General features: G+C 40.5%; 1 protein-coding gene across 1 annotated transcript; it reads left to right on the top strand.

The window, feature by feature from the left end:
* Window positions 1-5,963: 5,963 nt before the first annotated feature.
* On the top strand, window positions 5,964-9,834 carry LOC121584607 (vacuolar protein-sorting-associated protein 25). The gene is made up of 6 exons (XM_041900597.2): window positions 5,964-6,070; window positions 6,605-6,750; window positions 6,975-7,028; window positions 7,111-7,199; window positions 7,445-7,520; window positions 8,752-9,834. The coding sequence occupies exons 1-6, from the start codon at window positions 6,024-6,026 to the stop codon at window positions 8,862-8,864; spliced, it is 525 nt and encodes a 174-aa protein (XP_041756531.1). The 5' UTR covers window positions 5,964-6,023; the 3' UTR covers window positions 8,865-9,834.
* The last annotated feature ends 597 nt before the right edge of the window (window positions 9,835-10,431 follow it).

The following is a 10,431-nucleotide window of genomic DNA, read 5'->3' as shown; positions in this document are numbered from 1 at the left end:
GCCCCAGATCGAGGGAGATTATCAGTGGTCTTGTATGTCTTCCATTTCCTAATAATTGCTCCCACAGTTGATTTCTTCAAACCAAGCTGCTTACCTATTGCAGATTCAGTCTTCCCAGCCTGGTGCAGGTCTACAATTTTGTTTCTGGTGTCCTTTGACAGCTCTTTGGTCTTGGCCATAGTGGAGTTTGGAGTGTGACTGTTTGAGGTTGTGGACAGGTGTCTTTTATACTGATAACAAGTTCAAACAGGTGCCATTACTACAGGTAACGAGTGGAGGACAGAGGAGCCTCTTAAAGAAGTTGTTACAGGTCTGTGAGAGCCAGAAATCTTGCTTGTTTGTAGGTGACCAAATACTTATTTTCCACCATAATTTGCAAATAAATTCATAAAAAATCCTACAATGTGATTTTCTGGATTTTTTTCCCCTCAATTTGTCTGTCATAGTTGACGTGTACCTATGATGAAAATTACAGGCCTCTCTCATCTTTTTAAGTGGGAGAACTTGCACAATTGGTGGCTGACTAAATACTTTTTTTCCCCACTCCTTTATTATGAATTATTATTATTATTATTATTATTTTAAACCAATTAATTTGTAAACCAAAAAATACTTTAGACTATGTAGCTTATGTTTCCCTCCTTCCCCCCCCCCCCCAAATTAATTAATTAATTAATCAATTAATTAATTAATTTATTCATCAATTTATTTATTTATTTATTCATTTTTATTTTATTTTATTTTACCAAATTATTGATGGGTGGCAATCTTACCACATCCGATCTGGAAAAGTAAATGAAAGTAGTCAACTTCAGAGCAATCCAAAAAAGAAGGACCTGTAATCCAGCAACACTACATCACTCACAAACCAATTACTTAATAAGCACCAAAATACCTTAATTTTACAGAATAATGTCAGTGCTGGATTTCCAACTCAACTCTAATCAAACCAACTCATGCACAAAAAACTCCAATGTGCAATTCTTAATTACATCAATTGATCAGTCTGTTGCCAAGTCCCTGTCAAATTGTCACAACATGAAATATGCTAGGCACACACAATATCCTCTATGGGAAGGTACATTTTGTGAACAGAACAGTACTAGCCTTGATTGGACTTGATCCGTTGCAGCACACACTGTCGCGTGACGCACTCGTCAGCACCTTCTCTCTCTCTCTGTCTCCTCCTTCTCGTCTCTCATATCACAGGAGAACAAAGAACACAGACAATAATTTAGTATTTTATGCACTCACTGGGTTATTTCAACCATACAATACCCTTTTAGTCATACCTATGTTCACACTCGCGCTAAGAAATAAGCAAACAGCTTAACTCAGGAATATTATAAATAGCTCAATAACATTTTTTTTTTTTTTTTTTTTAAATCCGTCCACATATCTCTCATTTATAAATTCAATAGATCTCAATCAAATAGTTTAATCGTTAAGCAACAGCCGATTTAACAAACAGAATACTTTATTCGTGTGTAAGTCTCCCCCTCCTTCTCTTTCAGCTCTGAGTCTGCGTCTCCCAGCAGCTCAGTGCAGGCAGGGGAGTGGCATATTTGCTCTACGTAACTCTAATCTCATAAAAACTCACACATGCGCAGTTCATTCACCAGTGCGATTTCAGAGTGAGAAGAGCTCCCAAGCAGCTCTCTCCAAGCTAAACAACAGAAAGTAGACAGACCAGCTGTCCCTCCGTTATTTCCCAACACAGACAAACAGTAACACTTAACAGAACTCACAAACCAACACAAAACATAGAACACAAATCCTACTTCGAAGTTTCTTATCTTTACTTATCCTAATCTGCAGATTTATAGTTATTTTCTTATCCATTACAAAACATCTCTATACACTCTTAAAAATCCTCCCTGTAGGCTCCTAATCTTTTAACAGTTATTAAACATTCTCTTTTTATAGAGACTCATAAGATTTTAACCTTAACTAACATATTTCCTTACAAAAAACTAAAACCCCCTGTTGTCATAGCCTTAGTTGACACACAGCAGAGACCTCCCCTTTTTTTTCCACACACGCACAGGCTCTCTTTCACACACACACACACACACACACACAATTCAAGAGGAATGTATCCGTTCCTATGGTCCTCTAAAGCATGCTACCGTCGTTCCTTATTTCTCATTGTTCCTAAATTTCTGCTACCTTGAGTTTGCAGATATTCAATGAGAGGTTACTTCGAACATATACCTCGTCAACTATAAGTTGAGGGGTAACTTGCAACCGAATGTATCAACCACAAATTCCAGTCCCCAGAACGGACCTTAAAAATCAACCTAGTGAGTTTTCAGGATTTTCGGCCCATCCTAATGATCGCCTCGTTTGAGGGCTTCCATAGATCAACGACGTCCTAATTAGTATACATTTTCCTTAGTTCCTGGCCTTATTCCTTATTCAATCCAAATATCCCTGTGCCAAGTGTTATCAATTCCTATAGACACTCCCCCCTGTTTGCGTTGCTTTCAACGCAAACAAATTTAGAAATTTAGAACGGATTCTCATCACACAGCAAATAACAGCAAAGCGCACACATAAGTCCTTTGACGGTGCAGTCTTTCAACGCACACACACACACAAGCACACGAACTGACCAGCGCCCAAAGTTTGTGAGAAAGCTCACCGTATCTGCATGCCTCTTGAGCGGGAGTCAGCTCGGCGCCCATGAATGGAACGCTGAGAAAAGACGCAACACGGCCCAAATTCCTCGTCGCCATTAATGTAGTGTCAAGATAACGATGCTGTGATGACAAGAAATCCGCTGACACTGTCCTTGATTATAATAGTTTTATTACATCAAAGATTTCAGCGTTAATTTACAGACTCCTGCAGACATCTGGAGAACAACTGACCCAATCTCTAATATGTTGTTCCTCCCCGTCCTTTGTTTCCACCATGGTATTTATAATCTGTAACATGATATGGGTGGTTTCCCCATAAACCAATCCCAGGACGCCACATAACAGACTTTCTCTGTTTTAGGGGTCCCCTTTAGTAATGCTTTCCAGATGCTTCCGCAAGCTGAGTCAACTTCCTCTAACACACCATTTGCAAACGTCAGCAAAGTCATAAACTGTTTAGACACTACAGATGTCTTCACTATTATTCTACAATGTAAAAATAAAGAAAAACCCTTGAATGAGTAGGTGTGTCCAAACTTATGACTGGTAGTGTATATTTAGCGTTGTTAAGGTCATCAATGGATTATGGAAGTATAGCATATGGATCAGCAGCTCCGATACCTTAAAAAAGCTAGATGTTATCCAGGCCCAAGCCCTAAGAATATGTGGAGCACTCAGGACCTCTCCAGTGGCAGCAATGCAGGTAGAGTTGTGAGAGATACCGTTAAAAAGTTAAGAATGCAACAGCTAGCCATGACATATGTCATTTACCCAATAAGGTTAAACATCCTACAAAAAAGGTGCTCCTAGAGTGCTGGGGACATGAAAAAAAAATCTGAATACATGCTTTGGTTGGATAGGCAATTGCATGGTGAGAGAGATGTGGTTGTTTGGGATGGAGTTTAGCCCCTCTGTGGTTATTCTTGCTATCCCACCTTGGTTTCTCCCTCAGCCAATGATATAGCTAAGGTTGCTTGAGAGGGTAAGATATGTTGAGGAAGGAGTAGATTCAGTTGTAAGTGAACATTTAAGAACACAATACTATGCTTTCTTGAATATATTCACAGATGGATCTAAGGACCCTAAAACAGGGAGGACAGGAGCAGCTTTTAGTGTGCCTGAGTTTAAGGTGGCAGTGACGAAAAGAGCAACAGATCATTTATCTGTTTACACAATGGAGTTGTTGGCCATACTATTGGCTGCAGAGTGGGTGGAGGAGGTGTGGCCAGACAGGGTAGTCATATGCTCTGACTCCTGTGCAGCACTGATGAGCTTAAATTCATGTGTGTCTCAGGGCAGACAGGATGTATTGTATGAGGTTTGCAGTGTTTGTATAGGGTGAAACAGATGGGGGTATTTGTGATGTTCCTCTGGGTACCAGCTCATGTGGGAGTAGAGGGAAATGAGGAAGTGGATATTATTGCCAAGCAGGCTCTTAAACATCCTAATGTTGAGATGGAATCAGTAAAGCAGAAGCCAAGGGATTAATAAGAACAGTGGTTAAAAATAAGTGACAATAGTTGTGGAACAGGGAGAGTAAGGGAAGACATCTGTATAAGATCCAGGAAAAGGTGGGGGCAGGGAGGTCCTCAGGCCGAGAGAGAAGGGAGGAAAGTGTAGTCACCAGGGTGAGACTGGGACACACAAGGCTCAATAGTACATTGAAAGTCGTGGGGAAACATCCGATTGGGTGGTGTGATCATTGTCAGGAGGAGATGGAGACAGTGGAACATGTTCTATTTCAGTGCCAGAAATATGTGAGAGAAAGGGAGTGATTATTATTAGATTTGAGGAGTAATGGGGTTGAAGAGCCAGGATTAAGTGAACTGCTGGGGAAATCTTCAGGGGATGTAGTATTTAATTATGTATTTAGTTTCCTTAGGTAGACGAGATTATTGGGTAGGATTTAGACCTTCACTGTCTCTGGTCAACACTCCAGTCCAGTTGGTGGCGGGAATGCACCTCTACCCACATGTACATATTACTTCAATTACCTCGACTAACCGGTGCCCCCGCACATTGACTCTGTACCGGCACCCACTGTATATAGCCTCCCTACTGTTATTTTATTTTACTGCTGCTCTTTAATTATTTGCTATTAAAAAATTTTACTTATCCATTTTTTACTTAACACTTTTTTTTTTTCTTACAACTGCATTGTTGGTTAAGGGCTTGTAAGTAAGAATTTCACTGTAAAGTCTACACCTGTTGTATTCGGTGCATGTGGCAAATAAAATTAGATTAGATTTGATTAGTTGGTTGCCAACCGCCATATAAAATCCACAGAAGAAGAAGAAGAAGATGACAAACGACTTAAAATGAAGAATAGCGTCATCTGGGGGCCGGTTGGGCTAGTATATGATTTTTTAGTAGAGTTCAGTAGGGAACGACACAGATGGTTCAAAAGATCCAAGGACAGGACGTACTGGGTCAGCATTTGTAGTGCAGGAATGTGGGGTGGAAGTCAGGAAACATATTACAGATCATCTGGCTGTATATACGGCGGAGCTGATGGCCATACTGTTGGCCTTGCAGTTTGTGGAGGAAGTCAAGAAAGACGGAGTAATTATTTGCTCTGAATCATGTGCAGTGTTAATGAGTCTCCAGTCCTTTAGCTCACGTAGCAGACAAGACCTGCTTTATGAGGTGCTACAAATCCATGGCAGGATTAAACAGATGGGTATTCAGATAAGATTTACTTGGGTCCCAGCCCATGTGGGGGAGGAGGGGAACGAGGCAGTAGATGAACAGGCTAAACAAGCACTTAGTAGTGGTGATGTTGATGTTGAAGTTTCAATGAGCAAGGCAGAGGCAAAAATACTGATATATACAGTGATAGAGATAATAATGGAAGGCATTTATTTCAAGTACAGAGGAAAGTCGGGGAGGACGGCAGGAAGGGACAGAAGAGAGGAGGCTATTTTTACAAGATTAAGGGTGGGACACAGCCAGTTGAATAAGACATTAAATGTGATAGGAAAGCATCAGACAGGTAAGTGTGATTATTGTCAGGAAACAGAGACCGTGGAGCATGTATTGCTACAGTGTGGGCAGTATCAGAGGGGAAGAGAAAGGATGAGATCTAGTATGAGGGAGAAAGGGATACAGGAAATTAGTTTAAAGAGTATATTGAGTAGAACGTCATTAGATATAGTCTCAAATATTTTGTGATATTTTTTAAGAGCAACGGGGCTGGCTGGTAGGTTTGAGTTTCTCCCTGTCTCTGGCCCACACTCCAGTACAGTAGGCGGCGGTAATGCACCATAAAGTTGGATGCCAACCGCCGATAAACCCCACTGAAGAAGAAGAAGAAGAACAGAAGGGAACGATTTAGAGGCTACACTTACTTTCCGGTGTCAGCTGTTCGTACATATTTTTGCAATGAGTTTTGAGTGGCCCTGGCAATATAATTTCCCTCCGTTTTTTACGTAAGTTAACACATTTCACAACTAAACTGTGATTCCAGGTATAAATAAGTATTGTATTGGCGAATCAAATTGTTGACCTGCTTTTAAAATAATGCTAGCTAGCTAGGGAAGTTAGCTTTAGCCATATTTTTTGTTAGAAAAAATCGAAACAAGGTTTCGATGCAATGAATGATTGCAGTGTTTTTCTCAACATGTAGCTAGCTAGATAGCCGTGCTTCTTGATGTTATAACTACTTAGTTTGTCATTATAGTTAGCTATCTACGGATTGCAATAAATCATAGGTAGCTATCTGGATAGTAAAGCTTGTTAGCTAAGATGGTAAATTGTCTTGAGCATTGCATTCAATTTGCTAATTTGCAACACATAATGTATGAGGTGGTTGTGTTCCCAGCAAACGTTTGATTATTATTCACCACTCAAACTTAATCAAACTTGCATAACTGTTAGTGAGTGATTAGCTAGGTACTTCTGTCTCTTAATTTAGCTACATGCCAATATAAATTGATGCAATGGTTGCTTTTGGTTGTTCACAGGTTACAGCCCAATGTTGACACCAGACAGAAACAGCTTGCAGCATGGCGCTCCCTCGCTCTGTCCTATTGCCGCCATCACAAGCTCTACACATTGGACGTCATGGAAGCCCAAGAGTGCCCTGTGTTCAACCACAAGAATATCGATAGTATCCTTTTATTTACCTTGTGCTAAGTTTCACTTACTGACATACGTCATAGGTCTAACCAACCCAAAGAAACCACAGGAGGCCATCTCTGGATCTACTGTCCTGTTATTTGTTGTTGGATAGTGACTTTGAGGCTAGGGAAAGGTAATAACTTAGAAACTTTATAAGGATGTTCTCTGAATGTTTCCCCTCATATCTGCTAGAAACCTTAACTGATCTTGCAGGAAAACTATCAACAGAGGCCATACTAATTGTTTTTGAGGAATTGAGGAAAAAAGGTAACAGGACTGCTTTCATTGAAAGATGGATTAGGACACTTATTCTGACACTAACAATAATTTAACTGGATATTGCTTGCAGGGAACCTGGAATGGTTAGACAAGAACAAGACACGGTGTCTAGTCATGTGGAGGAGGCCAGAGGAATGGGGCAAACTGATTTACCAGTGGGTGAGTGATCTGCTATGGGCCCCGGTCTAAAGGAATACACTAAATTGGGAGTAGGGTGCTTTTCTGGACGCAGCCTTGATCTCCTTTTACATTGTTGGAAGAATACTGTAATGTAGCATCAGTATAGAAGATATGCTGGGGTCTAGTAGATTTCCTAGTAATAGTCTAAATCCTGGTGTTGTCGTCTGTACGCTGTTGTTGATACTTCTTGATGAAGTTCATGTTTCCTCTCCCTATAATTTCAGGTCTCTAAAAACGGTATGGTCAATTCAGTGTTTACACTCTACGAGCTCGCCAACAGTGACGACACAGAAAGCGAAGGTAAAGCAACAGAAATGTGCATTTCTGACATACAGTGCATTCGGAAAGTATTCAGACCCCTTGACTTTTTCCACATTTTGTTACGTTACAGCCTAGTTTTTTCCCTCATCAATCTACACACAATTCCCAATAATGACAAAGCGAAAACAGGTTTTTCCAAATTTTTGCAAATTTATAAAAAATTAAAAACAGAAATACCATATTTACATAAGTATTCAGACCCTTTGCTATGAGACTTGAAATTGAGCTCAGGCGCACCCTGTTTCCATTGATCATCCTTGAGATGTTTCTACAACTTGATTGGAGTCCACCTGTGGTAAATTCAATTGATTAGACATGATTTGGAAAGGCACACACCTGTCTGTATAAGGTCCCACAGTTGACAGTGCATGTCAGAGCAAAACCAAGCCATGAGGTCGAAGGAATTGTTCGTAGAGCTCCGAGACAGGATTGTGTCGAGGAACAGATCTGGGGAAGGGTACCAAAAACTGTCTGCAGCATTGAAGGTACCCAAGAACACAGTGGCCTCCATCATTCTTAAATGGAAGAAGTTTGGAACCACCAAGACTCTTCCTAGAGCTGGCCGCCTGACCAAACTGAGCAATCGGGGGGAAAAGGGCCTTGGTCAGGGAGGTGACCAAGAACCCGATGGTCACTCTGACAGAGCTCCAGAGTTCCTCTGTGGAGATGGGAGAACCTTCCAGAAGGACAACCATCTCTGCAGCACTCCACCCCAATCAGGCCTTTATGGTAGAGTGGCCAGACAAAAGCCACTCTTCAGTAAAAGGCACATGACAGCCCGCTTGGAGTTTGCCAAAAGGCACCTAAAGGACTCTCAGACCATGAGAAACAAGATTCTCTGGTCTGATGAAACCAAGATAGAACTCTTTGGCCTGAGTACTGAGTAAAGGGTCGGAATACTTATGTAAATATAATGTGTTCTGTTTTTTATTTTTTAATACATTTGCTTTAAAAATGTTTTATTAAGAACTGATTTTGCTTTGTCATTATGGAGTATTGTGTGTTGATTGATGAGGGGGAAAAAACAATTTAATCCATTTTAGAATAGGGCTGTAACATAACAAAATGTGGAAAAGGTCAAGGGGTCTGAATACTTTACGAATGCACTGTATTTCCTTCTGTTCATCCATACCAAAATACATTTGGACTATTTTATACAATCTGTTAAGCTGTACAGCAAAAGTAATTAGCTATAAAACATTTCCCCCAGAATTCCATGGGCTGGAGGAGTGGATGCTGATTCGCTCGCTGCTGGCCCTGCAGACGGACGGCAAGGCAGAGGTCATCACCATGGACGACGGGAAGGGGGTCAAGTTCTTCTGAAGAGGCATTGCATTGTGGGATTGCTCAAGTGCTCAACTCAGACTGGGAACCTTTATCCTTAAAGGCTGTGAGAGTGCTGATAGCCTGTTCCCAGATCTGTTTGTGTTGTCCTGCTAACTCTTGTGGTCATTGGTGTGACACAGGATGTGCAAGACAGTGCAAACAGATCTGGGACCATGTTGATGAGGGTTCTGCTGTTTAAAAGGCTATTATTTTCACCTCGGAACCCAATCCACGTGGTTGATGAGAACAATAGTCCTCATTTGGTTTTTAGGAAGTTGCCTTTTTTGGTTCACATAAGTTGAATGCATTTTCTTATTAGAAGAAAACGAATCTAGCTAGTAAATTAACATTTTAGTCATTTAGCAGATGCTCTTATCCATTTGTAGGAGCAGTTTAGGAGGTTACTTTTATTTTGACTTCTGTGGTAGTTACCTGGGATGTTTGATGTGGGCAGGTGTTGTCCGACAGACATGCATCAAGTAATTCAGGGCAGCCAGTCCGATACATGTGTTTAGGTATTCTTGGAGAGAGACTTTCCCCACAATCTTTATCTTCCCTTTACTGTTTCTTCTGTTTTGTATTTAGAACTCATTTTTATTCTCACCTTCCTGGTTAATAACCAATATACTTGCAGCGATGTGGTGCGGCGGCAGTGCTGCAGCAGTTGGGACTTCTGCCCTCCTGTTTTATTGCTGTTCCTCTTTACCAGAAATCCCTGTCAAGACACCCTAGAGACATTTGGGGAGTTTGAAAACCCCCCGGAAGAGGAAACACTTGGGAGTAATGGAATCTTTGTTTAGTTCAGCTGTTATAATGGTGCTGGATGTCTCATGTACAGACTGACTGCTGTAAACCCTTAGGACAGAACATGACACTCCTGTACACTGTCTCTGTGTTCTATTCAACCTCCTTTTTTTAAACCAATGGAATCCTGTAAGAAAATAAATTGAATAGATATTGAGTCCTACTTGCAGTTGTGATTGAGGACAATTTTGTACGTCAAGGTCTGATTTGAGAGCCAATCAATTTTGTATATAGGAATATGTCTGGTGTCAACATGTATTACCTTATCTCTGCTCAGGGGAGGTCGGATGGATTTGTTGTATTATAGTGCCCCCTAGTGTCAAGATAAATACAGTTTCTGTATTACACTTTTAATACAACTTTATGAATGGGCACCAGTCTTGTATAGGAAATAACATTAATTAGTTAAAGCAATACTAAAGGTTGGGGAAGTATTCATGCCCCTTTACTTTTTCCACATTTTGTTATGTTCAGCCTTATTCTAAAATTTATTAAATAAAAACATGTCCTCATCAATCTACACACAATACCCCATAATGACAAAGCGAAAACAGATTTTTTGACATTTTTGCAAATGTATAAGAATAAAAAAAACAGAAGTACCTTATTTAGATAAGTATTCAGACCCTTTGCTATGAGACTTGAAATTGAGCTCAGGCGCACCCTGTTTCCATTGATCATCCTTGAGATGTTTCTACAACTTGATTGGAGTCCACCTGTGTTAAATTCAATTGATTGGACATGATTTGGAAACAACAGA

This window comes from Coregonus clupeaformis, chromosome 1, assembly GCF_020615455.1.
Source record: "Coregonus clupeaformis isolate EN_2021a chromosome 1, ASM2061545v1, whole genome shotgun sequence".
NCBI classification, from domain to species: Eukaryota; Metazoa; Chordata; class Actinopteri; order Salmoniformes; family Salmonidae; genus Coregonus; species Coregonus clupeaformis.
This window is presented reverse-complemented; position numbering and strand designations above follow the sequence as displayed.